Source organism: Melospiza melodia, chromosome 9 (assembly GCF_035770615.1).
Source record: "Melospiza melodia melodia isolate bMelMel2 chromosome 9, bMelMel2.pri, whole genome shotgun sequence".
NCBI classification, from domain to species: domain Eukaryota; kingdom Metazoa; phylum Chordata; class Aves; order Passeriformes; family Passerellidae; genus Melospiza; species Melospiza melodia.
The window spans coordinates 15447893-15474400 of NC_086202.1; the positions used below are offsets into that span (position 1 = coordinate 15447893).

Sequence of the window (26508 nt, forward strand, 5' to 3'; positions counted from 1 at the left end):
GTGTGATCCAGAGCAATACAAATCTACAAACCTTCAGGACACAAAAAAATAATTGGAAGTTGGTCTTCTAAAATTCCAGAACATGTAAAAGATTATGTTATGTCAGGTGTAATCAGGGGGATTCTACCTGAAAAACGGCGCCTCTGTCATCTGCTGTTTGCACAGCTGGAGCTCTTGGAGGCTGCACCACGTTCTGCCTGGGCTCTGGCAGCCAACAGGGCCCATACCTGAGCTGCTGTCACTGGGAATCTGCAGCCCAAGCAATAAGAGTCTGCAGGTGAACACAGCTGGCAGGAGGAAGAAAGGAAAATAAAAACAGTTGAGATGAATGCAGGAAGTACTGATTAAAACATATTAAAGGAGTGAAATTATTGAGTTTCATTTAATTTAGGAGCAGGTTGGGGAGAGTATACTGGCACACAACAGATTTTCAGGGGGGGATCTTTTAACAGAAGAGGGAAGGAAATGTATAGGTACTCCTTGAAAAATAGGTCAATAAAAATTGCAAACAAAATTGGTGTGACTTACAGAGGCACTGAACAGATGCATGGACAAAGAAGAATTAGTTTTCATAGGGTATAGGGAAAGGATTGAGCAGAAGATACAAGTGAATGATGTGCTTTACATAAATGTCACATCAAAATACAAATATATATGATGTGATACTTGAATGAATTGTGTTTGTCCAGAATGCCTGCTATAACAGATCATTCTTTCTGTCTTTTGCAGATTGTTTTGCTGGAAGTGCAGTTTATCATAATTTCAGTAAGTACTCAGTGCATGTGACCCACCACCAATATCTTCCCTGCATTTATTTTTATCAGGTAGGAGCTGTTCAAAACAAACTTTATTTCATGTTTGATGTGCCCTCTGCCTTGACTGCTATTAAAACTGTTTCTAAAGAACCTTAGAGGAAATAGGATGTTAGAATTGGAAACATCACCTGAGGATCATTTCAATAACTGCCACAGATGACAGGATGGCTGCTGATTCCTGGCTAAACAAACACGGATATACTATCAGGGATGTTTGCTATACATCCATGTCAACAGCATCAAACATACCAGGAAAATATCTCCACCCTCAGTCTGCTCCTTGCTACTCCCTGCCCCAATTCCCTGCTTCCCTCCCATGCACAGCTAAATCAAACATGTACACACAGAGAACAGGGGCAGGCATGTGCCTGGGATCATGGGCAGGTACCCAGGCAGGTGCACCTGCAACGAGGGTATGGGATGGCAGAAAGGAAGGTGTGGGGAGTTTATGGAGTACTCTGGTGAGAGGCCCTTGGCCTCCAGCTAAATCCACTGTACGTTTTGTGTGTATTCAGCTACAGAAGGTATATTGAGCTATTTGAAGGTAGTTACTAGGTAGCATCAGAACCATGACAAGCAAAAGGCATTACCTGGGTCATTGAGCGTAGCAGTGTGACAAAACCCACGAACACCACTGCAAAACAGGTCTGTGCTTTGCTCTGGCCACACTCTGTGCTCAGAGGCCTCAGGCTGACTCTCATTGCCAGTGTTTGGGGCCACTTCAATGCCAGTTTCCAGCTGCCACCGTGCTCCCACCAAAGGACAGAAGAGACAGGCAGGAAAGCAGCGCCCCGAGCATACTTTAGGAAAGGCTGAAGTCTAGGCGGGACCTGCACGGAGAAGGGCAGATTGAAGCATTATCCCAGTGCCCTGAAAGAACTGTCAAAAGACAGTGATAATGCACACAGCAGTAGAATGTCTGTTTGGAATATGTGCTCGTGGGAACGGAATGAGTGAGCCCATACATAAAGAGTTAACTCTCAGGGGAGAGGGAGAGCAACCAGAAAGGCTGGGCGAGCAGAAATCCTTGGAGAAGGGTTGGGTGTGAAACATGCACAGCACAATGGGCTTCAGAGGAAAACTTTATCATACAGCACTATGCAAATTCATGTGTTTATCCAAGTTTATGCCATCACAGGAAGAAAAAAAAATCTATTATTTTGTTTCCAATTTATCACATGAAAGGTTACCTGCGTCAGCTAACTTTATGTACCAGTCTGGGACCATTAATTTAAATGATTAGTCGAAGGCTAATTTCTTAATCTGGATCTGATGGAAGCTGATAGCGAGCACTTGGGAGCCTGGTGTGCCTGCCGGGAACAAGGGGCACTGCCGGGCGGGATTCCAGGATCCTTCAGCATCGCCCGGGGCCCGCCCGGCTGGGAGGGAGGACGAGCCGCTGTCCCAGCCAGGGCGACGGCAGAGAGAGCGGGAAAGAACGTGGCCCCTCACAGAGCCGGACCAGCCGTCCCGTCGTTGCCTGGCGTGGCCGGCGACATTTAATAACCCTGGGGTGTTGCCACCCTCGTGTGCCATGGCCCCTCTGCGGTACCAGCCCGCAGTGCCACAGGCGCCCCTCACTGCGGGGGCTCCAGAGCGGCGCCCACCCGCCCGCAAGGACGGCGGGGCCGCGCGACCGAGCCCGGCCACAGCGCAGGGCATGCCGGGAGTTGTAGTCCCACGGGCAGCGACTTCGCGCCGCAGCACCGGACATGGTCGATGGACGGGGGACCTCGGCAAGAGGGAGGTGCGGCGTTGGTTCGGCGAATACCGACTGCGCTGTCCCGCCCTGTTCGTGGGGCAGAGGGGCCACCACCCAGTGGACATGGAAGGGAAAGCGTTTACTCCGCGTTCTCGCGTCCTGTTCTCCCCTCGGGGTTCGGGACTGGGGTGCTCTCCTTTGAGTTCGCCCCCCTCCATCGCCCTGCAGATGGAACGCCCCGGCACAGGCCAGCGTTCCCCCCAGCCGGCCCGGCGGGCTCCATGGCCGATCCTGCTCAGTGCGGGCGCTGCGCGCTCCCGCCCTCCTTGCTCTTAGAAGCGCTCCCGCCATTGGCTGCGGCTGGGCGCTCTTGCCAATCAGGAAGCGGCTCTCATGGAGGAAGGGAATAAATACAAGATGGCTGCTCATATAAAACCAGGCATTGGGCTTCGCCCCGGTGATGGGGGAATCGAGGCTTTAACCCGCGCTCTGAGGGTCCTTCGCCGCTGCCGCCCACGCCGCCGCCGCCCCGCCCGGGGGAGCGACACTCCGACCGCCGCCGGCCTCTGCCGCGCTCAGCCGCTGCCCGCGGATCGCCGGCGGGGCCGAGGCCGGGTGCGGCGCCCCAGGCCCGAGCGAGGCCCAGCGCCCTCCGCCGGGGCAGCACCCCGGCCCCCCCGTCCCGCCGCCCGCCGTCAGCCCGGCCCGGCTCCGGGCGGCCATGGCCGTCTCCAGGTCGGTGGGAGCTGGGAAGAATGGGGGAGGTAGGGCCGACAGCGGCGACCCGGCGCTCCCGGCTCTCCGTGTGGCCTCGTGCGGGGGGGGGAAGGGGTGCCCACGTTCCGTCTCCTTTGGCTTCGGGAGCCCGCGGAGACCTCGGCAAGGCCGCCCCGCCGGGGCCTGGGGGTGGCTGCGTGCTCTGGAGCCTGGGTTTGTATCCTCCCTGCGGTGACTCCCGTGCCCCCTCCTCCCTCGGCCCGCAGGAGCTCTGCCTGGGGCGTCTCGGGCTTCCTCCCGAATTCGACACCTTCGTTTTGCTGGCCAGTCTTTCCTAGGGTGGTTAAACTGCTAGGGAGTAGGAAATTAGGATATCGAGTCCCAAAAACTGGCAAGGAACTGTTTTTGCGTTTCAGAGCCCTCAGTTGTAAAGTAACCAAAATAAAATAGGCTTTCATGGAGAAAAGTGATCCGTGGATTCTGGCTCTGCCTCAAAATGTTGGGCAGTATCTGCTTGCACACATGTGCTCTGGGGTGTGCCAGCGTTTAAAGCATTCACAGATACAGAGGTGTGTCTTAACAGCGCTGTTTTATAAAAAATGCTGAGCACAAATTCCTGGGGTTGTTTTTCTTTTTTTTTTTTTTTTTTCCTTTCTTTTTTTTTTTTTTTTTTTTTTTTTTTTTTTTTTTTTTTTTTTTGTGTGTGTGTGTGTGTGTGAAACGGGCGGGTTAAGCTTCCGAACAGGATAATTGAAAGGAAACTATAAATCCAAATTAAGCTTGTGATAGATTAGCTCCAACTCACGTGTTATAGTATCTGTACTTCCAAAGTGCTATCACAAAAGTAAATTCTGTTTCAGTAGCACAGAATTTCAGTGTGAATAAGTTTGCGATTCTATGTAGCAAGGTAAAGGTGTGCACATTTATAATGGAAACCCATTCTTCATCAAAAATAATGGCAGCAATGCACCTTTTAGGGACTTCTAGTAGCAGGTGTTTTATTTTAAGCTTTGTGGTTTCTACAGAGTATCCCTTTGTTTTATTCTACTCTTATTTTTTTGTCAACTTGTTATATGTTTGTTGTGGCTTTTTCTCATCCCCCAAATCTGTCCATAAGAACGTGGAAGTAGTGAGGATTGCTGTAACAAGATTACCGTGTATGTTAAAATAAGTCATCATGTAAAGTAGAGGAGTTGTCTAATTACATTAGGTCTGATCAGTCTGCTTAACCAACTTTGCTAATGTACATGTGATATGGGGGCTAACAGGAATATCAAGATAGAGCTTTTCACTGTGTGCTGAGGCTGTGGCTGCTCTAAAGCTGCATTCCATTTCAGTTACCAAGGCTGCTTTAGTGGAAAGCAGCAGTACAGAGATTTACTTAACACCTTTTGGGAACTGAAAGTAAAACTAGATGTGTCTCATTCTAAGATTCAACGTGAAGCATTGAAAGTTGGTGTGTTAGTATTGTTCTATATTGCTTCAGATGATAGTTGTAGTATCCGAATGTTGCACAACTGAGCACAAGGTACTGAACGTCAGCAGAGGTGCTGTAATACTGGTGAGTCGATTCAGAGTCGTTTCAGCTTCACGTGTAACTTAGGTAAAAGAATACATGTTTCACAGTGCTGTAACATCTTGGCTATTCCTGGTGTGCACCAATGTTTCTGTAATTGTAAGAAGTGATAATGTGTAAATTTTGTCTGTCTCTCTCCCTTTGAAGTTAGACAGCAGCTCCTGATAAGCTGAGTTTCCTTTCTGCTGCTGGACCATAGGAGCACCGATACAGTGTCAGTGCTGCTTTTGTAAATAAAGAAACCTTTCTTCACCTTTTACTTCAGAACATTGAGCTTCAAAGGTCCTTTCCTTTCAGACATATTACAAATAATTATTTGTGCACTTGTAATAAACCACATATCTATTTTTTGTTCAGTTTAGTTGGTCCATCATCTGTTCTAATTCCACTTTTCCTCTAGGTAGTTACAGTTACTTTTTTTTATGGACTACTGTAATATTTCATTGTTGAATGCCTCTGTACCTATACAAGTTTGGAGAGCGAGGAAGAGGCTGACTCAATTTAATCTTTCTGAAAAGCCCACAGACCTTGTGGACTGCATACCAGGCATTACTATTAACAATCATTTCATTAGGCATAGTTCTCTATTGGAGCAGCTATTTTAAAAATATCTTTTTTTGAAAGTGAGGGTTGGAGTAGTTTTACATTCTTAAACCAATAAAATATCAGGTGGTTGTTTTCCCAGAAATTTTAGTTTTTGCTTTTTTGTCAGTTGAAAACCTTTCTCAAAACTCTAATCTGTTGAGGGAGATCCAAAAAAACATAGTGAATGCTTTAAAATACCTTCATATTAGATTGAGAAATTGCAGCTTTGCTATTAGTAAGGTCATGTTAAAAGTAATTGTAACTAATTGTAACCTATTGACAAAAAAGTCTGGTATTTAATTCTGCATTTGATGTTACATGGGTTGAAGACCTCCTTCTATAAAGCATCTGTGTTGATGCTCTAGAAAACAGACATAAAGTGAAACAGTAGATACCTCATCCCAAAAGATGTTGCAGAATCTTTGCACTGTACATGTTCATCTCTTTGGTAGTTTATGCTGGGGAGACTGATGAACACAATCCTCCAGAAGCAGGGATAGGTGGGTGGGAAGGTTGGTATTCCTTCTGTGAATGTGTCATGTGGTAGGCCTTAGCTTCTGTCACTTAACATTATCTTACAGATGAAGTGGTATAATGTTTGCATAGCTAATAAAAAATATCCCAATGTTTTTGATAGTGGAACTGAGAAAGAAAAAAGGAAGTGAAAAGTTTTGGTTCAGCTTCATTCCTACAAAGTGCATGATCCAAGTGAACAATTGCAGTGGCTCACCAGTGATCTTTTGACATACTTCAGAAGGGAAAGTAGTACTTCTAAGAGGATGACAACTCATAGATTACTCAGGATAGTAGAGTTGCAGTAGGTAATAAAATGGTCTTTAAGTATCTAATAAAACTTTTTTCCAGTTTCTTAATGTGTTCAAAGGCACCTCATGTTATTCTAGCACCAAGGTGTTAATGCCTTTCTCCTGTTTTGAGTGCCTTTGCAGTATGAGGGAGAACCAATGTACTTTTAAAATGTAAATGTTTTAAAATTAGGAGTCTAATTAGTCTAAAATTAGAACTTAAAGGATACACCAACTAAAATAAAATTGTTTACTCTTAATGTACTCTTAAGGTACATTAAGAGTAAACAATTTTATTTTAGTTGGTGTATCCTTTAAGTTCTCCCTGAAATACCTTGAAGGCAACCTCTTCAGGGCATATTCAAGACAGTTCCTTACAGAAATATTGAGAGCATTATTTGCTGCTCTTGCAACCCATTCTTGATTTGATCTGTGTAAGATTAATACTGTTTTCTAGAGTTTCCAGTGGTTTTGTTTACTTGAATTTCTGTATGACTTGTAATATATAGATTAGGAACCTAGTTTTTATTTTAAAACAAATAATGTCAAAAGACTGTGAGAGTAAAGCTCTTGTGACCTAAGCAGGCCCCATGTATTGCTCTCAGCTGTTGAAGTGTGGGGCTGTGACTTCCCAAGAACAAGTGGCTGCACTGGCTGGTATCATTACTGTTGGAAAATTTCAAACTGAATACTACATCCAAAATCTCTTATGTGCACTGCATACCTTTTAGGAATCTTTTTGAGGTTATCACAGACTTTCTCTGTGAAGAATTCAGCTTTTAGCTTCTGTGGAAGCTATTACTTCATGGCTGCTCTTGCATAAAAAGCAGGAGTTAACCTGAGCAAGTATGTGTTCACTGCTGCTTAAAGGCCTGTGCCCAAAGCATTGGAATAGATGTTCTAGAACCAATGTGCTTATGGGAGTTCAGACTCAAACGGGGGGAAGAATAATGTAACTCTTCCCTTGTTGGTGGAGATTAACTTGAGGACCAGAACAGGGGACTGCCCTTCTGTGCCGCTCTTTGTGGGAGGGCTGATACAGCCATGGGAAGGGGGGAAGCAGAGCTGGCATGTGCCCTGCTGCCCAAATGAGACAGAGCTCTCAGTTTCTTACACACACTTTTCTAATGGACTGAAAATTGAAAGTCAGGATTGTGTGCTGATAAGAATGCCAACCTGCTCCAGCAGATGGAATTTGAATAGTCACTGAGGTGTTCACTTTGTAGCTTACTGATACACATCTTGTGTTAGTCTGTCCTGACAGCTGCTTCAACTTGCAATTCTCTCTCCCAGGTTTTGTAATGTAATTGGTCCCATTTTGGAGTGCATTGTTAGTTGCAGATACATATGTAATAGTTAACAAGTAAAACTTGTACAGCATGAAGTTGTAGGTCATTCATGAAATACATAGTCCATATGGAATCAATTATACTAATTTTAGCATTTGGTTGGATTCCATATGCAGTGTATGGTACTGTGACCTGGTGTGGTCTTGGAGCTGTTGTTTCATTCCAGATGTTACTTCAGCTGCTGTGTAGGAAACAAGATTTCTTCATTGTCCACAGTCCCACCTTCATAACTGTTTGCACACCTAGGAGAAGTAAAATCACAATCCATTCTTTGTGTATCATTGCACTTCTGGGTCTTGTTCTGAATTCTGTTGAGTGTTTTTTTTTTTCCTCTTACTGGCTGATTCTATATTTGAAAGTTGCTTATTTGATTACTTAACTGTTCATGTGAGTGAGTGTTAAGAGCTGACCAAGCTGGGATTTGACCAAATGATGAAGTGACAGCAGAGGGCTGTCAGGTCAACAAGAAAAGTCAGACTCCATTAGAACTTCGGTTGGATTTCACCCTTGTCAAGTTTAAAGTTTAATTTAGGGATGTTTTCAGGGTGTCTGGGCTATTTCTGTATTAAGAAATAGTGCCTGGGAGGAAGTTTTCTGGATGTTGGAAATATCAACTCCTAAGAGGATTCCCTTGCCTTCTGATGGGTGCTAGCTAGCAGCTTTTCAAAGAGCTCTAGGCAGAGCTTGACATTACTGTTCCAGGGACTATGCCACTGAGGGTTTTTTGTAGTCACACAATTTTCATGGCTTGGGGGATATGCAGAGGTAGTTGCAAGGTGTTCTTACCAGATGTCCTTTACTATTAGAGATTACTCTCAGGATAGTTTAACATGCTGGGGCACAGAGATGTAAAAGTTCAAACAGATTGTTTCATGGGCAGCAGTGATCAGGTCACTGTTCCTTTTAAGCCTCCACTCACTGAAAGCAACAAATGGAAAGTTTCATCATCTCAAGTCCTGTGGGCACCCAGTCCAGCCAGAACACTTACACTGAGACAGTTGGGATCTTTATACAACGCAGCTGCAGGTATGTTCTTTAGCAAACATTTTGAAGAGACTGTAGCTTACACCTGTATCTTGACATTAATTATGCAGCTACTAGCTTTGTAATGCCTCTGGAGCTGAAGGGCTCTCAAATCCACGCCATCCTGTTTCCTCAGGAGTGCCATGAAGTTCACTTTAAATAGTATGACAACTGGCCCTTCAAATGGAGATCAGCCCTCTGTTTGGGGCAGCAGCAAAGATCTGCAGATCAGCATGAGGAACAGAACATGTCATTCATTGCAGCATTTGCCTCCTGTGCCTGGCTGAGGGTCATGTCTAGCCTGGTTCAATGCTGAATGTGCAAAACTGGTGACCAGAGGTGGAATCACTGTGGTACCTGGAGAGTGCCCCCACCTGGGTGTGGTGACTCTTCTGGAGGTGAAGCATCTCAGATGATAGTGGTGTTTCTTCTGAAGCACCTGCATTGATGTCTGTGTCAGAAACATTTCTAATGGACACAGTGTAAAAGGTGTTTCTTACAAGAAAAAATTGAGTGGAGTGCTGATCATAAGAACCTTGAGTTGTTGCTCTCAGTTGTGTCTTGCTGATACACTTCAACAGAGACTAGAAAAATCTTGAATTTCTGAAGTGAGAGGAAGAAATGATCTCTTTGAGCCAGGTAGTGCTTTGTGCTTGCTCACACAGCATGAGTTCATATCAAAGGTGTGTATGGTTGCTGTCCCATTGATGAGAAGTAGTTAACATGGGATTGGAGGATGACAGAAGGATATGAACCATTGTTTAAGAATTAAAAGTGAAGAACTTGGTATTTTTAAGTTCTGATTGCAGCAGAAGTAGTTTTAGAGGTATCTTTAATTTTTAGCATGCATTGGTATTTCAATTTTCATAATAATTTACAATTATTTTTCATAATAATTTATAAACATTTTTTGTTTTAATCTTTTTTTCCCCAAAGTATTCCTTGTGTTTCTGTTGTTTGTTTTTGTCTTCCATAGGCTTAGAACAATTTTTTGGATGGAGTTGACAGATTTAATAAAATAATTAAAAACCTTATCTGCATTGTAGAGCATCTCCCTCTACCACACTGCTTCACACTTCTGGGAATGATGTGAGGCACGTGGTGCCCTGTTTACAGCACTGTCTAGCATGAGCAGCAGAGAACCACATGCCACTAGAAAACTTGGTTCTCTTTGGCTTTAGTAACTTGTTCAGAGGCTGCTAGTTTGTTCTGAAAATGAAAACCTTGTCAGAACTTCCTTTTTAAACTGCAGGTACTCAAAACTAAGTAGTTTGGAATTTTTAGTGTTTTTTTTCCATTCTTAATGAAACTCAATCTGAAAGCTTTAATTTGAAAAACAAACCAACTAGCACTGCTGATCACAGACAACTTTTTCAGTGCTACCCTTCCAACTCTTGCAGAATTCAGGCTCTGCCATACTCTGCTGCAGCAACACCAGCACTCATTTTGAAAATCTTAATAGCTCCAAAATATCAGTTTGGGAGTTTTGCATCCTTCTGCGGGAGGAAAAGAGAATGATTAGTGTGACCAGCACTACTGTTAGTCAGATGTTGGCTGTGTTTGCTAATCCTGTTTCCATGTATTTTGCTGCAGTTGAAAGCTGAAACCTTCCTGTAGTGATGTCAGACAAGTGAAAGATTTTTTTTGTTTGGTTTGCATTTGTGTGTAAGTTAAGCAGATTACAGTTTAAAATAACAAATTCCAAACCAAGCACACTGTAGGTTAAGGAAAACTCCAAGAAAACAAGCTGTATTTTGCAGGTAACATAGCTTCAGAAAGTTGTGGGTTTTAGGAGTGGAGATGTAGTGTTGTAACTACGTCTGGAATTCAGGTTGAGTTTTTGAGGGTAGGCTGACTTAGTGGTTTCCTCCTGTTTTGACTCATGAAGAGTTCTAGCTGGGGAAGTGGTCACAGTTACACATGGTGCTTGATTTTGAGATAAAAAAAGATAATTTGATAATTGAAGGAGCTGTGGTACTATATGGCAAACCTGAGTATGGAACACCAAAGTTTCACAGAGAGCAGAAGAATGAAAGGGGTGAGAACAGGCAAGTTGGAGCAAACAGTGGTTCTTCTCAAAGCCTCTGTGTTTGGTATTGAAAAATAGTGACCGCTGCAAATCAGGTTGGGTTATTACTGCCAAAAGTACAGGAGAAAAAATACTGACAGCTAATGAGGTACCTGGTATGTTTCTCATGACTAGTCCACTATCAGGGATTCAGAAGTGTTGGATCTGTAAAGCTTTTTTCTCCTTGACTGTATGATCAGACAAAATTGCTGGATTTCATATATCTAGGGTTTAATTTTTGGGATTTTAAAACAACTTTCTAACTAGTAAATCATAGCAATTGAAACTTTAGTTTTAATCTACAAAGATTGAAATAAGTTCACCTATTTTAGTAGTAGGAAGAGAATTATTTCTGGGATGGCAGATAGCAGAATTGTCTAAAAAGTTATAATTATTTTAAATCTAATGAATACTTAATCTAATACCCCCAGTTATGAGAGTATTTGGGTTTTGGTATTACCTTGGCCCTGCACTGCAATTCCTATCGTATTGTGAACCCATTAAGATAAACTCAGGATTAAGTGCAGTTTAAGCATGCCAAAGAAAATACAAAATCCAGTGTTGTTGGAAAGAGGTTTTGGTGGTTTTTTTTTTCTTTTTATATTTTTTGATCTAATGTCAAAGGCAATTTACATGAAATGTAATTAGTAGCAACAGACTAACAGGGACAAGGCATTTGTTATTTCCTGTGTGTGCTCAAACCAAGGGTGTGTGGTTATGAAGACAGGTTGTCCAGGATACCTGTATCTTTATTGTGCCAGGCTGTTCTAGGTGAGCTTCACTGCTGTGCAAGGTCTGGTTTTGTATTGTTGCAGTTCTTGGAGGAGTACTTTTGTGTAAAGCTGGAGTGAACTGTTTTTATTGCACTGTGTGAACAGGTTCTAGATTGATACTCAGTAATAACCTCATACTGCCCAATAACTAAAGCATAAACTTGGCACTCATTAGAGAGCTCTGATCAACCACTGATAGTAAGGGAATAATGAATACTTGAAACTCCAGTCATGGATTTGAGTATCTAGATTGTTATGTGAATATATACATAAAGACAGGCTTTATTTCTCATTCAGTAACTAAACAAGGAAGAAATGAATTGTTCTACAAATAGATGATTGGAGTCTTTCACTAAATACAGAGTTACTGTGGAAACAGATCTGCTGGTTAAATCCCTGTATTTTGAGGGAAGAGCAGAAGCATCAGATGACTTGCAAGCTGTAAATACAAGAGGTTTGGTTTTGTGTATTTCAGGTAATTAGGGGGAAAAGATGTGAAAAGTAAAAACTTGTCATCCTGGAGAGGCAGAGTTTGGTGTTGCAGATAATAGGCTGTGTTGTCAATAGAAGTGATAATGTGCAATAGGAGCAGCTGAGCCCTCTGCTTTTTCTATCAAATAGAATTTGATGATCACTCACAACATATTTGTTTCAAGATTGAAAATGTTATATCACAGAACAAAGACAGGAGCAATTAATTTTTTTCTTGTAACTGAAGATTTTTTAAACTAGCCTTTCTTACTGTTGCTTTTTTTGTTGCCAAATTAAATGTGCTTTTAAAACAGCTATGCTTAGTGTTAGAAAAATAGTACATTATTCACTCTGCCAACTGACAGTCTTCAGACAGACATCTCTTCTCTTTGAGTTACATAAACTGCAAAATGTGGGGGAATATTAATAGAAATGGACAACTGAGCTATGAATAGCATAACTTTTCGGTTTTTGTCAATCACATTTAGGCTCGATCGTCTCTTTATTTTACTGGACACTGGGACAACACCTGTAACAAGAAAAGCAGCTGCACAGCAACTTGGGGAAGTAGTGAAACTGCATCCTCATGAACTGAATAATCTCTTATCTAAAGTAAGCATATATTTTTCCCTAGTACTTGAATGGTGAGAATCAAACTAGTTTAAAGGGATGTGCTTCTGTGGGAAGAAGAAAATGCATTGTGGTCTTGGGTTTTTCAAAAGTAAGAGAATGAAGAAAATTAGGGGCTGCTTCTGTTTAAGGTACTGTTCTGTCAGCTTCTGAAATGATTATGTGAGGTTTCACTTAGCATTCAGTATTGATATTCAGCATTTGCTGTAAGTTCAGAGCTTGTTCTATAAAGAGAAGCTCTGCTGCCTTACAAAGATTTTTTCACTTGCCTTTAAAGGTTATTACTTGTGTGATAAAACATTAAAAAAGAGGCTGCATGTCTTTAAAAGGAAATTGGGAAGAGTTTTCCATTAGCTTGAGACTTCAGTCTGACCAAGTCTAGTAAAACCACCAGAAATAGTCCATCTCTGACAGGTGGAGATGGCTCAGTGACCTCAGTTCTGTTCTTATGGAACAGGTGCTGTCACCACAATTGATGCTATCAACAGAGTGGCCAAGGAATCACGAATATCAAACTGCTTTCAGAGGAAGAAATAGTTTTTCCAGATGTGTGACATAGTGATAAATTAGTTTAGAAGATCATATATTGCTTCAAGTGACCCATGTTGTATCTCTTCTTGGGTTAAATTACTTCAGGGTTTTAAGGTCTGTTAAGCAATTTTGAACACTTCCTTATAGAAAAAGACAGCAACAAACCAACCAACCCAAAAAATAAAAACATGTCTCAAGCCTTGTTCAGTACCTGGAGGAAATAAAGTTTCAGTTTAACTGATTGGACTAAATATATCTTATAAAGTCTTAAGGTCTGTCTCTGGCAAGTGTTCTGCTAAGCAGTGACCAATATAGAGAAGGCAGGTGACATTTCTTGGTTTTTTTTTTTTTTTTTGTCCTTTATATTGTTGTTCTGAATGTTTTATTAAGTCATAGCATTAAAGTAATTGTGTTTTAATAGAACATAACAGCTGATGGATTGTTTTGGAAGTACATTTTGAGCAAATACTTATTATTAATCTCTCCTTCAAGGTGTTAGTGTATTTAAGAAGCACGAATTGGGATACTCGTATTGCGGCTGGCCAGGCTGTCGAAGCAATAGTGAAAAATGTACCTGAGTGGAATCCAACTCCAAGATCAAAACAAGGTGCTCCTTAAACTCATTGTGTATAACTCATTGTTTGTCTTATGCAAACCATCTGTGATATGAGACTTTTCAAGGCATCTGTGTCATTTGGTTTTTTATGAGTGTAAAGTTTTATTTGCCCGTAAGTTGTTTGGAGCAGGGTGCTAATAATGCCAAGGTCAGGGGTTCAGTCTCTATTTGGGCCACTCACTTAAGAGCTGCACTCGATGATCCTTGTGGGTCCCTTCCAACTCAGACTATTCTATGATTCTGTGAAGTAGGACTATAAGTAAACCTCTTTGGCTTTAGATGCTCCTGACCTTTATTTCTTTCATAATTCCTGTTCTTGTCCTTTGTACTCTCATAAAGCTTTTATAAAGAAAAGGAGTAGCTTGTAAAATGGTAATATGTTTAACCAATCAACTTTGTCATGATAGTTTGCAGAAACTCTTTTCTTCTCTATTCCCTTAATCTGAGCACCTTTCTGAGGAAGGTGAGATGGCAGTTTGCTTGTCTGTTCTGTTTCTTTTCATCTGAAATCATCGTGTTAGGGATGTTAGTTTCCTTAATTGTTGAATTATGGACTAAATGATTTTGTCCAAATCCATTGGTACTGTCTGTGTTCACAGCTTTGTGGTGCAGGTTCCAGAAATTCACTGACTTGTTTAAAACCAGACACATACACACCCTAAAACAGCATCAATGAAACTCACATCTGTTTGAGGTGATCTCATATTTGTTTCACTTGGTGCCTCCCAGTTCTGTTGGCTTTCAATTTGACAAGCAAGTTCTGCATTTTTCTTGTCCATTGTCCTTATTTTTGTAAACCATCATATTTGCTCTCCTCAATCAACTGCTCTTCATATTGAAGGTTTGCATTCTCTTCAATCTTTCCTCACAAGCTGCTTTGTCTTTTAGGTAACTTTTTTTTCTCTGTGCTTTCTCTTACTTGTGTCCTCCATGAGATGCACAGAACTCCACACAGTCTACCTACATCTCTAGAGTACTGAAATTTACACATAGTGACAAAATGATGTGCTTTGTCCTGCCATCAGTGTCCTTCCTGGTGAGACCCAGTACTTTGTCTGCCCTGGCTTTCACTGCTCAGTAAACAGATGAGTACAGAAAGCTGTCAGAAATGCCTCCAAGATTTTTATTGAATGCTGTGTTGTGTAGGCATGGTTTAGATTATTCATTTTACACCTTGTGTACTTATTTGCCCGTTAGTCTGTTCTGAGAGTCCTTCTTGGATTCCTTAGTGCCATTGTGACTTTAGGCTACCCAAAAGAGTTTGGTGTCACCTGTGTGCTTGGAGAAGAGTGCATTAGTGAATGTCTTTTCCATCAATGAAAGGATTGGTGCCCCAGAGGACTCCAGAACTAATTTTTACCTTTCAGTTTGTAAAAGGATGTTCTCCCCAGCTCTGTGCTAACTTGGTTCTTTTGATTTATTCTTTCATATGAATCTTTGCCAAAAGCTTTTGAATGTATTATGTTCACTGGATGCCCTCTATCCACTTGTGGCAGCTCTTTAAGGACATTGATAATCAGGTTATTAAAAGGTGTTTTTTTCCAGAGCAATTCTCTTTCCCAGTGAGTAATATTTATCCATATGCTTAATCAATTGGTTATAGAATCATAGAATAGTTTGAATTGGAAAAAACCTTAAAGATCATCTAGTTTCAACCTCTTCTACCACAGGTGGGAATTTTGCTACTGTCTACTCTGTATTACCAAGGAGAGAAGTTCATTTCACTTGTCTAGTTCAGGGATTACTTCTAGCATGCCCTTTGTACATGGAAGTTGGGGAACCTGTTAGTCTTAGAGTACAGCACCCTTTAAAATTAATTGTCCAGTTCTGGCACCTCTGCCTATCAGATTGTTAATGAAATTGAAAAGATTATTGTGTGCTTAAGAAAAAGGTACTGTTTGAGAAGAGCTCACAGCTGGGCATCAGCAGCCCTTTCTCCCACACCTGTTTAGGCACTCTCTAGCTTCCCAGCTTTGGATGCTTGGCTGGTAGGGACACACAGCAGTGTTGGTGTGTTTGTGATACTGTTTGTGAGCTGTGTGCAGTTCAAAACTGTAAGCTGGCCCTGTGTGTACAGAGAAGACCTGTAGGTCAGTGTCCAAGATTTTAAAAGCTAAATTTATCAAGGGAAAAACATTTTTTTTTTCTCTTCAGGTACATTTAGTGACCTATTTCAGTTTGTCTTTGTGAAAATGGAGCCTTTATACTTTGAATTAAAATGCTGTATGTCTGCTGATTCTTTGGAGGAGAGATATTATATCTTGTTTTTCCTTAATCTTGTGCCAGAATTTTGGACAAAAATTTCATCATGTTGTCCTTAATATTATTTTTATTTCCTACCTAGAACCAGGCTCAGAAAGTCCCAATGAAGATTCACCTTCCACAGACCGGTTGCGCTTTGACAGATTTGATATCTGTCGCTTGTTGAAACATGGTGCATCTCTTCTTGGATCTGCTGGGGCAGAGTTTGAAGTCCAAGATGATAAATCAGGTATCTAGATTTTACTTGCAGACAAGAAAACTTAGTGATTTGAAAAAGTTTGTTTTGGCAGCATTATGACTCTAGCCACCCATGGATTCTCAGAATGTTAGGAAATAATGGCAGAACCTATTCCCCAATGTGTGGTTTGTATTTTCTTCCTCAAGTAACACAGTTTTTTAGGAGGGATGTATTGTTTGTTTAGGTTTTTGCCATAGCAAAATAATGTCAGGAAATAATGGTAGAACCTATTCCCCAGTGTGTGGTTTGTATTTTCTTCCTCAAGTAACAGTTTTTTAGGAGGGATGTATTGTTTGTTTAAGTTTTTGCCATAGCAGTATTACTGTGTATACAGTGGGGAAGAAGGGGTGGAAAACTGAAAGCATCAAAGATTTCTGTAGACATTTTTAGAAGGGGCAGGCACTTCACTGCTTGTTCTTTACCTGAACAGTGTTCCCACATACAGAAGTAGGATGTGCCTTATTTAAAAGCTTGAAGGTTTCAAGTATAGAAAGACTGCATGGAAAATACTGTGATAGGACTGACAAAGTTGGAAGATCAAATACCAGTGCCTGTGTTTTTTGTTTCAAGTGACTTGTCTAACATTTTTCTTTTTTTTTTTTTTTTTTTAGCTGAGAGTTGGTTTGTCAGTGTAATGGCACTGAATTATTTTAATCTAAGCTATTTTTTGTTATTACTGTACTTCCCTGTTCTTAGTTCCAGGCCATCTACCAGTTTCTGCACCAAATTAAGTAATGCTTTTGATAAGAATCTGACTGTGTAGCCCTGATTCCTTTGTTCCCTGTGTGTGATGGGTTCTGTGCAGGGTGCTCAGAAGATCAGTAGCTCAGCAAGGAGCAGAGCATGTGGCTGCTGAAACTTGAGCAGTGTCCTGTCTCTTCAGGCAGGTTGCTAATTTATTGCGTGCCATCTTTTAAGCTAGATTAATAAAGTGGTGTACGAGTTCCACCTCGTCTAATGAAACCCAACACTTCAGTTCATAGAAGCCTGATATTTATTCCAATGTCACATGATTTCATCCTTGAAGTTTATATGAAAATAAATAAGAAATACAATATGAAAAAAATAAGAAAATGAAACAAAAATCCTTAGTTGCTGCTTTTTTTATTCATGAGAAAATGTACAGTCTGCTTTCTCTTCTGTGTTCTGTAGCAATTTCCCTTTTCAAGTAAGTAGACAACATAAATGGACATAATGTAACTTAATCTTTAGAATTAGCAGCCTTTGATAATTATTCCTGAGATGATGTTAAAAGCAAAAATATTTTTTAAAGAATGGAAGTTGCTTGTCTTTGCTTGTCAGTTAAATGCAGTTTAAAAAACTTACTAGTATACACAATATTAACTACTAGTTACTATTCAACCTGGTGTACACCCCAGAATTGTATCAATATTGGTCATCTACTTAAAAATTTTTGCTAGTAATTGAAAAAAAAATCCCACCACAACACCAACAAACGAAAACAACAACTCCTTCTGACTGATTTCTGTACTGTGCATGTGAAGTGAAGTCTGACAGCCCTACCAGTTACAGGTTTTGGGTTGCTTGGAGGTTTTATTCTACTTGGGTGCTAAAATCTTGTATTTTTAATGCAATTGTAGGTGCTCCCGAAGCCTAGGTGTTCTATAGTTAGTGTTGAAACATCAGGCATTCTTGAGGTGGCATCTTTTGATTTCCAAAATGAACCTTGCTCAATCACAGTTGAAGTACTTGTGTAGTTACAGTAGCAGAAGAGGTCTTCCTGGTATCAATGTGATTTGTCTTAGCAGATTGTATTAGCCAAGTGCAATTTAATCCTGTACATTTTGGCTTTGTTATGTACATTGAGCAAGTCATCAGTAAAATATCCAGTTGGAAATCTGACACATCTTCTTTTAAAATCCCTTTTTAAGGTGAAATTGATCCTAAAGAGAGGATAGCACGACAGAGGAAACTGCTGCAAAAGAAACTTGGCTTAGATATGGGTGCTGCAATTGGAATGAATACTGAGGATCTGTTCAATGATGAAGATTTGGACTATTCTCCTTCTCCAGTTTTACTAGTAAACAAACAACCTGTAGGTAAAACCTTGGGCTATTTGACTGCAAGAAATAATACAGTGGGTTTGCTGTATTTGAGCTTCTGTGGTTACAGCATTTCTGTTTTAACTAAGATGATTGGCATCTAATGTAGTGTGCTTTGGCTTCCTCAGTTCTTACATCCCATAGTTGCTTGTTAGTATTATTTCATGTCAAACTGCTGAAATGTTTGAAATGGAGGGTTGGGGAAGTTGAGAGCATTGTGGGTTTGAGAATTTTTCAGGACTTCCATCATAAGAAGAATTGACAATGAATGACTTTTCTTTCAGACTCTTCAGGCTGCTGAGTTAATTGACTCAGAATTTCGAGCTGGTATGAGCAATAGACAAAAGAATAAAGCCAAAAGAATGGCTAAGCTATTTGCAAAGCAAAGATCCAGAGATGCAGTGGAAGCTAATGAGAAGAGGTATAATAGTGAACTGGTTTCCTTTTATTTCTGTTAAGCTGGGATTGTGATTTGATTTATCTGTTGAGAAACTTCCTACAGTCTTTGCATCTTAAATCTCTTATGTGCTAATTGTGCTGATGGTGGAAAGTTTGCATGCAGTGCTTGTTCCTAGGAGAGCTTTGTTGAGGACCCAGCTTCAGAGGCATCTTGACATAATGGAATGCTACAGCTGAAATGTGTGGTTATTAAATATGGCTTGAGAATAATGCATGAAAACAGGGGATTCTAAGAAAATGAGCAACTGAAAATTTAGGATACAGTTTTCTGATGTGTGCTATGTTCTTCACTGTAGTTTATAGTGGCACATTATTGTATCTACTGTGTTCATAATGAATGATGAACAAAATTCTTGATCTTATTTAGGAATTGCTGGGTTTCTTGGATAAATCTGAGACAGATTATGAATTTGGGACAGCGTTCTACTGTCTCCTCACTGCATTTTTTGGCTTTACATATAAACTCAGCTAACTTGCATATTTCACAGTGCTAAGCCTGTTTGTTTTGTATTCTTGCCATACTTTATTGTATCTGAAGACATCAGTTGTAGATGTAATTACTTGCCTTAAAGCATACCTTGAGTTCATAAACATGTACTTGCTCCTTCTCAGCAATGATAGCACTGATGGGGAGCCAGAAGAAAAAAGAAGAAAAGTTGCAAATGTTGTCATCAACCAGCCTGCCACAGACTCAAAAACATTGGTAGAAAATGCTCAGGAAGAGGTATGATGTATTGTACTGCTGTTAGCAGGAGAGATCATTCAGTTTTTCAGCAAAGTAATTTGAAACAAAATTCCTTCATGTGCCCCAAATTCTTTAGTCCATTTAGCATTCAGGCAAGTGGAATGAAGAATGTCATGGCCAGCTTACTTTTAACATAATGAAGCAAGTGAGCTTCTAACTGTTACAGCATTGAGGAAGAAAACACATTTAATCCTTTGGTAGCAGTTTGTGACCCAAATTAACATGAGTAGGTGGCTACAGGTGTCAGACCTGGGTATTAAACTGGAAAACTGTGCTAAACACTTACATGGTAGGATTACAGTGAGCCACAAATAATTTGATCTAAATGCTTATTTAATCTTTATTTAATCTTTGCTGTACTTTAATTAGGCTTAATTTAGAATTAGATTCTATCTTTAATAGTTGAAGATTAAAACAATTACCTTAGTCTTGGAAAAAACTTCTTATTTGTTTCAACAGACTGAAAAGCTAAAAATTAAGAAATGCTAAACCAGAATATAAATGATGCATAGAAGTTTATTTGAGAAGACTTTATCTAGAGAAGTCTGTATCCTACAAAAATAGCTTTCCAGACATAGTTCAGTAATTAAAATTTTATTTGCATAAAAAATGGTTGGAAAATTAATCTGAAGTATTAATAACTACAGGCTGAATAGCTGCTGGTTTTTAAATGCCTTCCAGTTGCTCTGTGTATGTGATGATGTGAACTTACTAATGGGGTAAAAATTTCTTTCCACAGTCATGTCAGTTTCCTTGTAAAAAATCTTGAGATAGTGGATATCCTTTGGTTTTCAAAAAGTAGAATGTGTTTGGAAAAGGGTGCTGTTTATTGCTGGATTCATTGACCCAATTTCATTAATGTAGTGTGTTTTCAAACTGAGACTTACCTGTTATGCTCTTTGAAGGCAAACTTCATAAATTTAAAGGATCACTGGGTAGAATAAGAAACTCTGCTTAATTTTCTTCTTTGGCATGGTTTCTAAAGGAAAGGTGAATTCCAGAGCATCAAAATTAATTCCCATAGAGAAGAGGTTACACTGTCAACAGAAACTTCATGAACTTCTTAAGAGATCCAGTGCTAATCAGTGAAGTTTCTGAGCTGGGGAGGAAGATTGTTTTTTCAGTTCTGTCCAGTAATGATAAAAAGTACTTATGCTTTTGGAGTTTTTTGTATGCCATTGAAGTATGCACAGACAACAATATAAGAAGTGTTTGTTCATGATTCCTCTCTTTTTCAATCTCATACTTAATATTTTTTTTATGGATTTAGGCAAATGAATGGCCTCTGGAAAGCTTTTGTGAAGAGGTGTGCAATGATCTCTTTAACCCTTCTTGGGAGGTAAGACACTTAGACAATTTAAGGTGGAGCTAATGGTTTTTTAAAAAGGGCTTTAACAGAAATGCAAATGTTGTATGTGTAGAACTTGAGAGAATTTTGCCAGATATCAACATTTAAATCATTTATGCATACAGATTACATAGCCAAGACAAATTTGCTTCTAGCAAACTTAAGTGTTTTTTAGACTCATTTAAAGGGGAATGGAAAACGTGTAATGTATACTTGTGGAGAGTGAGAAAGATATGAAAATAATCATTATATAAGTGAGAGTTATGGGAGTGTTGAAATTCAAGCAAAATAAAATCACATCAATCTATGGTGAAAACACAAAGCAATTAAACTTGGGTTCATCAAGACTTTAAGGAATATTATGTGAGTGTTGCTGGCAACAGTGGTATGTTTGTCTAATGCTATGCTAGTAGCAAAGGAAGGGGAATCAATCCTTTAATAACTACAAAAGCTATATGTTTGGTTGCTTAGACAATTTATTTTCAAGATTCAAAATGGTTCTACTCACCTTTTTATTCAGTCCTTATACAGTTGTCCACAAACTTTGGTAGAAATTTCAGGTAAAAATATGAAGTAGCTGATAATGGTCTAACAACTTGTGCAGAAGGTGGACATAACTGTTGTCAACTAACTTCATTTTCTTGAGTTGATCTTGTGAAGGGTTAAATATTAACAGCAACTCTAACATCCTTATGTGTATCTGTAGCACAGTCTCGGTGATGTCAGTATGAGCAGAGCCAGCTTGCTCTCAAACTTGGAAACAGAGATAGATCATATGCAGCCAGCACAATTATTTTGGTCCCAGAAAAAGAATCATTATATTTGTGTGGCACATCACTGCACCTGAGCTAAAAAGCCTCACCTTATTTGAAAGCAGGCTGTTTGCAGTTGAAGGCCAGGTCCACTTGTCTTCTGGTATGTAGATGTTCTCATAGCTTTCTTAGTACATTTGATATAAGGCACCTGTATCTTAACAGGGGAGGTAGATCAATACAGAATCATTATTTCAGTATGTTCTGGGTGAAAAACAGGCTAACCTGCCTCAAAATGTACGTTTAAAGTGGCTCTTTGGCAGCATCTTGCAATGTCTAGGGGTCACCTGGGTGACTGCTTCAGACTGCTTGCCACGCTCACAGGCAGCTGAAGTCAGGCAGCATGAATCCTACTACTGCTATTGCCTTTATACATTTGTGTCTTGCTGGTTTGTATTTGCAGAAGCTGAGACATCAGCTATCAAAGTCTCCTTCTTTTGACTTTTAAAACCTAGCCCATGATCTGTCTTGGATTTATGACCAGTTAGGATTTTAAGACTAGACTCTGTTTTTTTATTGGCTTGCTTATAGCTTTAACCAGCAGGCACTGAGCTGTACATAGGGGTCATATATGTTTGCATTTCCTGTAAGATGTTCTGGTGAAGGGAGGAGCTACCAAGTACTCAGTTCTAGTTGTTACTGCCATGAAATGAAATGCAACCATTTTCTGCTAGCAACAAACATGTATCTGAGCTGTTCCTAAAAAAAGTGTTTATTCTCCTCTAACTTATGTAATGGCCTCTCAATGAGAGCCCAGTTCAAAACTCTGCTTTTGCAGCTTTGCATATCTCTTGAGTGAGCTTTCCTTCACTCAACAGAAGGAAAGCCAATTGCTAGTGCAGTTAGGTATCAGAAATCCCAGAAACGGGTGTGTCTTTAGCACATCTTTCTACTGGTCTTTTCTTACTTCCAGAACTCTTCCTAGTGTGTTCAACTGTTCAAGTTTGGTGAGAGCATGCATGTGCCTATAATTTGCTTTCCCATATTGCTTGGGAAATGTTATGCAGAATAGTAATTCCCAGAAATTTGTTTTGCAGACTCCAGAATACTCAGTGAGGATCCAAACTCTGTTTAAGCAATACAGAGAGTGATAGAAAATATTAAACATGAAGTGCTTGAAACTATAATAATATGTATTTGCTTTAGCTTATAAACTTAATAAAAACAGTAATATCTTCAAACTTCTCTTTGACAACTAGTGCCACTATGGCACTAGTTTTCAAAAGTAAATGAATGTTGGCTGTGTTGCTGCAGATGTCATAATGTGTTAGAAAATAGAAGCAGTTCTTAATTGCTTCTGTTCATAAGCTGGCAAATACCTGGAGTAAAGAAGTTTGATTTTTGGACAGGTGAATATTTTAATAGGTGGTTTGATTTTAAAATTGCCACAAGTCTAAGTAGTGCTAGTTCTGCAGCTCTTGAAACATCTCTGTTAAGAATACAGTAGTACTATTTCAATTTTCCAGCATGGGTTTTGTCTTCTGTCCCCTAATATTTTATTTATTGACTTTTTGCTTCACTTTCTTAGGTTCGACATGGTGCAGGTACTGGACTGAGAGAGATACTTAAAGCTCATGGTAAAAGTGGTGGTAAAATGGGAGATAGCTCTTTAGAGGAGGTAAGTTTCCAGTCATGTAAACTTAATATTTTACTTAAATGAAGCTTAGAAAAGAGACTTCTTAAATTACTGTGCCATAGGTGTGTGATATGGGGGAATAATATCAAGACTTCTCTGTTCAGAATCATCTGTATGACATCACTGTGTGCACTGACAAAGCATTGTTTGTTTTTAAAAGGCTTATGCAGAGCCCAGTACTACTGTAGAATTAGCCATTAATATGTTGGTTGTGTATAAAGTTATTAAACATTATCTTCCATATTAGAATATACTGTTTTCAAGTCCTGGTAAGACTGTACTGAAACAAAATTGACAAGTTAATTGTGTTACTCTGGTAGTGTCTCAGACCATTTAACTCTCCTTGCTTAAATAGTAAGAGGACTCTATCAACTGGCTCTCTTTATTATGAGAAAAAGAATTAGTCTTTTTAAAAGGACAATAATTTTTTTAAAATATCCTGACAATAATAGCTTGTTTACTAATAGTGAATTTCATCCAGATTCCTACTGACTCCCTTGCTGTAGAAGCAGCTGGAAGAGCTTGTGGTATAAATACAAATAAAAGTATAAAATACTTTAAACCATTTCTTAACTATTTATGGAAAATGTGTGTACTCCAGCTAGCTTCAAAACCTGCTATGTATGCCCTCCTCACTGGCAGAGCATGAGACATTCAGAAGTCTCTGACTTAGGTCAGCATAATGTAGCAGCAACCAAAACTCCAGTGTGGTGTCACCATTATTCTTACACTGAGTCCAGAACACAGCGCTGTACCAGCTATTGAGAAAAAACCCAACTCTGTCCCAGCTGAAAGCAGGACACTAGCCTTTGATAAAAGTACTGTTTTTAGAGAAGAAAACATCCAGGTTATGATGTTAATAATAATTGAGTCAATGTGAGCATTAGTTGTCATGTCTTTTACAGATTTTAGCTAAAGTAAGCGTATCAGAAATGCTTTATGAATAAGTGTAGTCAAGGTGTTAAACTTTTCTCTTCTTACAGATGATTCAGCAGCATCAGGAGTGGCTAGAAGACTTGGTTATTAGACTTCTTTGTGTGTTTGCACTAGACAGATTTGGAGACTTTGTTTCAGATGAAGTAAGTTTAAGTTACCTTTGCATGAACAGGTAGATCAGCAGGCTTCTGCAGGAGATAACACTGCAGCAGCTTAGCTGTGCCTTTTGTAGTGCTGCTGCATGTGCCTGTTAGAACTGCTCAGAGATGCTTATTAAAAGGTAGCTGATACATGAACTTCACCTTGTTTGTACAGCAGTTTGGTCATCTCTCTTAAAGTCAAATTTCATACAGAAGTATCTGTTTTATCGTTTACTTTTTCCTAGGTAGTGGCACCAGTACGTGAGACTTGTGCTCAGACTTTGGGAGTAGTATTGAAACACATGAATGAAACTGGTGTTCATAAAACTGTGGATGTTCTCCTGAAGCTGCTTACACAGGAGCAGTGGGAAGTGAGACACGGTGGTCTCCTAGGAATCAAGTATGCTTTGGCAGTACGTCAGGTAATAACCCTCGTGACAAATTGTAGAGAGCTTGGGATCAAAAATCTCTGCTCAAAGTAGAGGATGTGGATGAACAGTAGCTAAGTGTGATAAAGCAAGATTGCTTGCAGTGCAGTCCTGTGGGTTGAGATGTGTGACTGCACTTCTGTATCCATGCTGCAAGTATATAGTGCAAGCTGTGCTTGCAGAAAACATTAGAAATGCCTGCCTGGTCTTGGTGGTATTCTCATATGCAGGTAACAGAGCAGAGTCTTACAAGAAGGTTAGACTGTCTGTGGTATTATTCTGTAGACACTGAGCTTTGTTTATACCAAAACTGAGCTGATTTACAGTTCATTAAATTTATAACCTATGTTTGATTTCATGAATGGTAACTTAAAAATACTTGATTACGATGTTGGATCTGTACCATCCCTTTGAAACAGGTTCATTCACACACACAGAATGCATCTTAGTAGATTGTATCATTATAAGCTTTTTTGGTGTAAAAATGCTTTTGATCTTTTTGGCAGGACATGATCAACACTTTATTGCCTAAAGTGTTGCCTGCAATAATTGAAGGTCTGCAAGATCTGGATGATGATGTCCGAGCTGTTGCTGCAGCATCTTTAGTACCAGTAGTGGAAAGCCTGGTCCAACTTCAGTCTCAGAAGGTGACTGAACTATTTTAGGTTCACTTTTGGTCTAAGTAAAGAAAATAACACTTAGAGGCAGCACTGGTTTTGTTGTTGTTTTTTTTTAATGATAAACCTCCTCTGCTTATTTGTGTAGGTGCCTTTTATTCTTAATACCTTGTGGGATGCACTTCTGGAGTTGGATGACTTGACAGCTTCCACAAACAGTATCATGATCCTTCTTTCATCCCTTCTGACTTACCCTCAGGTCCGCAAATGCAGGTAACTTTTCAGTTAGTTTTTCTTCATTATTACAGGTCTGAGTGTCCACTTACTGTCAAATTGGAATTACCAGTTTCTTTCAAATCATGTACCAAGGAGATGATTAATGTAACTCAGTATTTTATTTCTGCTCTGGTTTTTCCATGAAGTGAAGGTTACGACAGTGCTTCTATTTTGATGACATTAGTGAAATGCAGCAAAGGAATTAAGAAGTGTACTAGACATGGTTTATATGTGGCTCCCCTCCCCCCACGTCTGTCTCTGTCCATTTATCTTGGTTGTTTTAGTAAATGATATTTGCTTCATTCATGGTGGTCCTGCCCACAAACATCTTGTTTTTTAACAAGGAACAGACAAAACTCCAGACGAGACCAAACTGTTTATTGCAACACATTCATGAGCCTGTAGAACTTTACTATTGGAACAGTTCTGAAATAAGCTACAAACATAAATTCACATCAGTAGTACAACCAGTAATTCTGTGACTGGTTGATGATGCTGCCTAGTTGCTATCTCTTTGGGACTCTTAATATACTAAGATGCAGTTCCTTTAGTTTGTCAATTTTTCATAGTACATATGATAAACTCACAGTATCTGCACTTAAGGTAGATACTATACACATTTGGTTTTTCTCATCCTGTATGATTAGCACCGCTGAAGCTGATGGTTGCCCAAATCTAAAATAAGAAATGAAGTTTTGTTACTAATGTAGTCTTAAATTCAGCATGTACTACTTGAATCAGCTGGTATGCCAGTTGCATCAGTTGATATGCCAGTTCTTGCAAAAAAAGATGCAAGCTTGTTTTAAATTATTGGTAAAGTCATAACTGTCCAACAGCAACTTCAGAACAGAAACAGCTCCTCCTTTTTTCTAAACAGTTGAACAAAGCC

At 39.8% G+C, this 26508-nt stretch overlaps 1 protein-coding gene and 1 long non-coding RNA gene across 2 annotated transcripts in view; one reads left to right on the top strand and one right to left on the bottom strand.

The window, feature by feature from the left end:
- Window positions 1-2249, bottom strand: LOC134421955 (uncharacterized). Its single transcript, XR_010028704.1, has 4 exons — window positions 2006-2249; window positions 1406-1645; window positions 128-287; window positions 1-31 (listed from the first exon to the last, which is right to left on the bottom strand). It is a non-coding gene; the product is annotated as an uncharacterized LOC134421955 (long non-coding RNA).
- Window positions 2250-3179: 930 nt separating this feature from the next.
- BTAF1 (B-TFIID TATA-box binding protein associated factor 1) overlaps window positions 3180-26508 on the top strand; it is a 41977-nt gene continuing 18648 nt past the window's right edge. Inside the window, exons 1-13 of the mRNA XM_063163462.1 lie at window positions 3180-3252; window positions 12371-12494; window positions 13536-13650; window positions 16004-16150; window positions 18052-18215; window positions 18507-18643; window positions 19294-19405; window positions 20697-20765; window positions 23115-23204; window positions 24206-24301; window positions 24544-24720; window positions 25233-25373; window positions 25492-25616. Of these exons, the coding sequence (XP_063019532.1) occupies window positions 3239-3252; window positions 12371-12494; window positions 13536-13650; window positions 16004-16150; window positions 18052-18215; window positions 18507-18643; window positions 19294-19405; window positions 20697-20765; window positions 23115-23204; window positions 24206-24301; window positions 24544-24720; window positions 25233-25373; window positions 25492-25616 (1511 nt within the window). The 5' untranslated portion in view covers window positions 3180-3238. The remainder of the gene's footprint in view (window positions 3253-12370; window positions 12495-13535; window positions 13651-16003; window positions 16151-18051; window positions 18216-18506; window positions 18644-19293; window positions 19406-20696; window positions 20766-23114; window positions 23205-24205; window positions 24302-24543; window positions 24721-25232; window positions 25374-25491; window positions 25617-26508) is intronic.